This window comes from Mizuhopecten yessoensis, unplaced genomic scaffold (assembly GCF_002113885.1).
Source record: "Mizuhopecten yessoensis strain PY_sf001 unplaced genomic scaffold, ASM211388v2 hete_36035988, whole genome shotgun sequence".
NCBI classification, from domain to species: Eukaryota; Metazoa; Mollusca; class Bivalvia; order Pectinida; family Pectinidae; genus Mizuhopecten; species Mizuhopecten yessoensis.
In genome coordinates, this window is record NW_018482811.1 from 1 (window position 1) to 1970 (window position 1970).

At 35.2% G+C, this 1970-nt stretch overlaps 1 protein-coding gene across 1 annotated transcript; it reads right to left on the minus strand.

Annotated features, from left to right (window-relative positions):
- Window positions 1–27: 27 nt before the first annotated feature.
- On the minus strand, window positions 28–1473 carry LOC110444140 (CCR4-NOT transcription complex subunit 2-like; the record flags this gene model as incomplete). The annotated part of the gene is made up of 2 exons (XM_021488548.1): window positions 28–649; window positions 1359–1473. Coding segments are annotated over 2 exons (276 nt in total), but the record flags the coding sequence as incomplete, so codon positions are not given.
- Window positions 1474–1970: the final 497 nt, after the last annotated feature.

A 1970-nucleotide genomic window follows, 5' to 3' on the forward strand; every position in this document is an offset into this window, starting at 1 on the left:
TATATATATATATATAGATTTCTGAACCATTGATTGCCGTTGTAAAATTTTCCACACCATGAGTAACAACACAAATATACAGTATAATATTTTTAAAATCCCAATTTTACACTCAGACTACGGTAAGTGTCTTAATCAGAAGTTTTGAACCTTTTAATTTGCCAATGCAGCAAAAAGCATTATTTATGTTATCTCATTAACCCATCTACTCCTCAATCTGGAGGAACCATCATCCAATAAATGGCTTGATGGATATGTTTACCATTTTCTAATTTAAAATTTTCCTGGGAATCCAAGCATTTTAAACTCCAGACCCTTAAGCTGCTAACTACAATGTTCAGGTCACTGGAAATGTCAAAAACAAAGCATGATATCCTGAACAGATTTTGAGCTGCTAGGCATCCTGGACCATTGATTGATAGGTCATATATTTTTAAAATATTAAAACAGAAATTTATTATTAAACAAGATACACAAATGATAACAACTTACTCGGGTGAGTTGAGATTTAAACCCAATGTCGTCAAGTCGATGCCAGGTGCTAGTGCCACTAAATTTGGGTCGTTTTCTGCTGCACGGATGAAAGTTAACAGTCCTACGATGCCGAACTGGTCAGTTACCATGCCGGTGGGTATATTTGACACTGTACCTGTACATAAGTAAATAGGACAATGATAAGATAGAACATCTTTCTGGGAATAAATCTGACATATAATAATAGTGGTCAGTGTAGGAAATAAGCTGCCACAAATTTTGCGAGTGATTGTGTTCCACCAAAGACACCTACCTCAAATATACCTGAATTTCATTATTCAACTTCCGAAATAACAAGCAAAACAAGGGACTCGCATAAATACACCCTTCACACCCCCAAAATTCTCGTCAAATGTGACCTTTGACCTTTTAGTTATGAAAGATGACCCCAAAATTCAATGAAGCGTAGAACTTTGTGTTACCAAACAATGGTGTATACTCTGTTAAAGGGATTCACGAGATATGTTTTACTTCAAAAGTGTTAAGGAGTGACTTTTGACTCCTTTTACCTCGACAAATGACTATCAAAATCTATTTAGGAATAGAGCTTGATGTTACCATTGTACCACCATACAATGGTATAAACTGAATTAATAAGGGGTTTGTTGTGAGATATCTTGTACACAACCTGTTTACTTCAAAAGTGGTCATGTGTGACCTTTGACCTCTAATCTGAAGTAATTACAATACTATGGTGCAAATCTAACTAAATCTGTGGAGTGGTTCTGGAGATATCTTGTAGACAAAAAAAATATTTCAAAAGAGGTGTTAATGGTTGATATATAATATTAATCAGTTAGGTCTCTGTTGAAAACTCTGCTTACCATCTGGGTGTGTCTGTATCCCCCGCTTTGATTGGGCATTGTTAGACTTGTCACCTGGAAACTTTCCATCCTTACTGACAGCCTGCTCATATGTGCCTGTTGCTACACTTGTTGGCTGTCAAACACAAAACCAATATATACATATTCATACTTTTGTTTAATTTCAAAAATACTGAGCGTGATTCAATCATTTTTTTTTTTTTTAAATAGGCAGACATTTTTTTTTTACAGATTTCTTGAAAAGTAAAGCATTGAGAGCAATCCATTATCTCTAATCACGGAAAATATTAGATTGCAAAATTAACAACAGGTCATAACTCGGTATATTATTGAACCCTAGATCCAATTTTAGTTTTAGACCCTTTTCAATTTTAATTTGTCAATTGGTGGAGACAGTCATATGGGTCGTATGTCTTGGAAATAATTATATATAGTGAACAAATGGCCATAACTTAGCATTTAGTTGGATGAGAAACCTGATTTGAGTGTGAAGCATTCTGCCAAACCCAAGAGGAATCCACACACAAAAATGCCCTAATCAAAATTGTAAGTGGCTGATAAGAGAGAGATGGGCGGACTACAAACTGAAGGTTCCCTGTGGTGGTACATGTG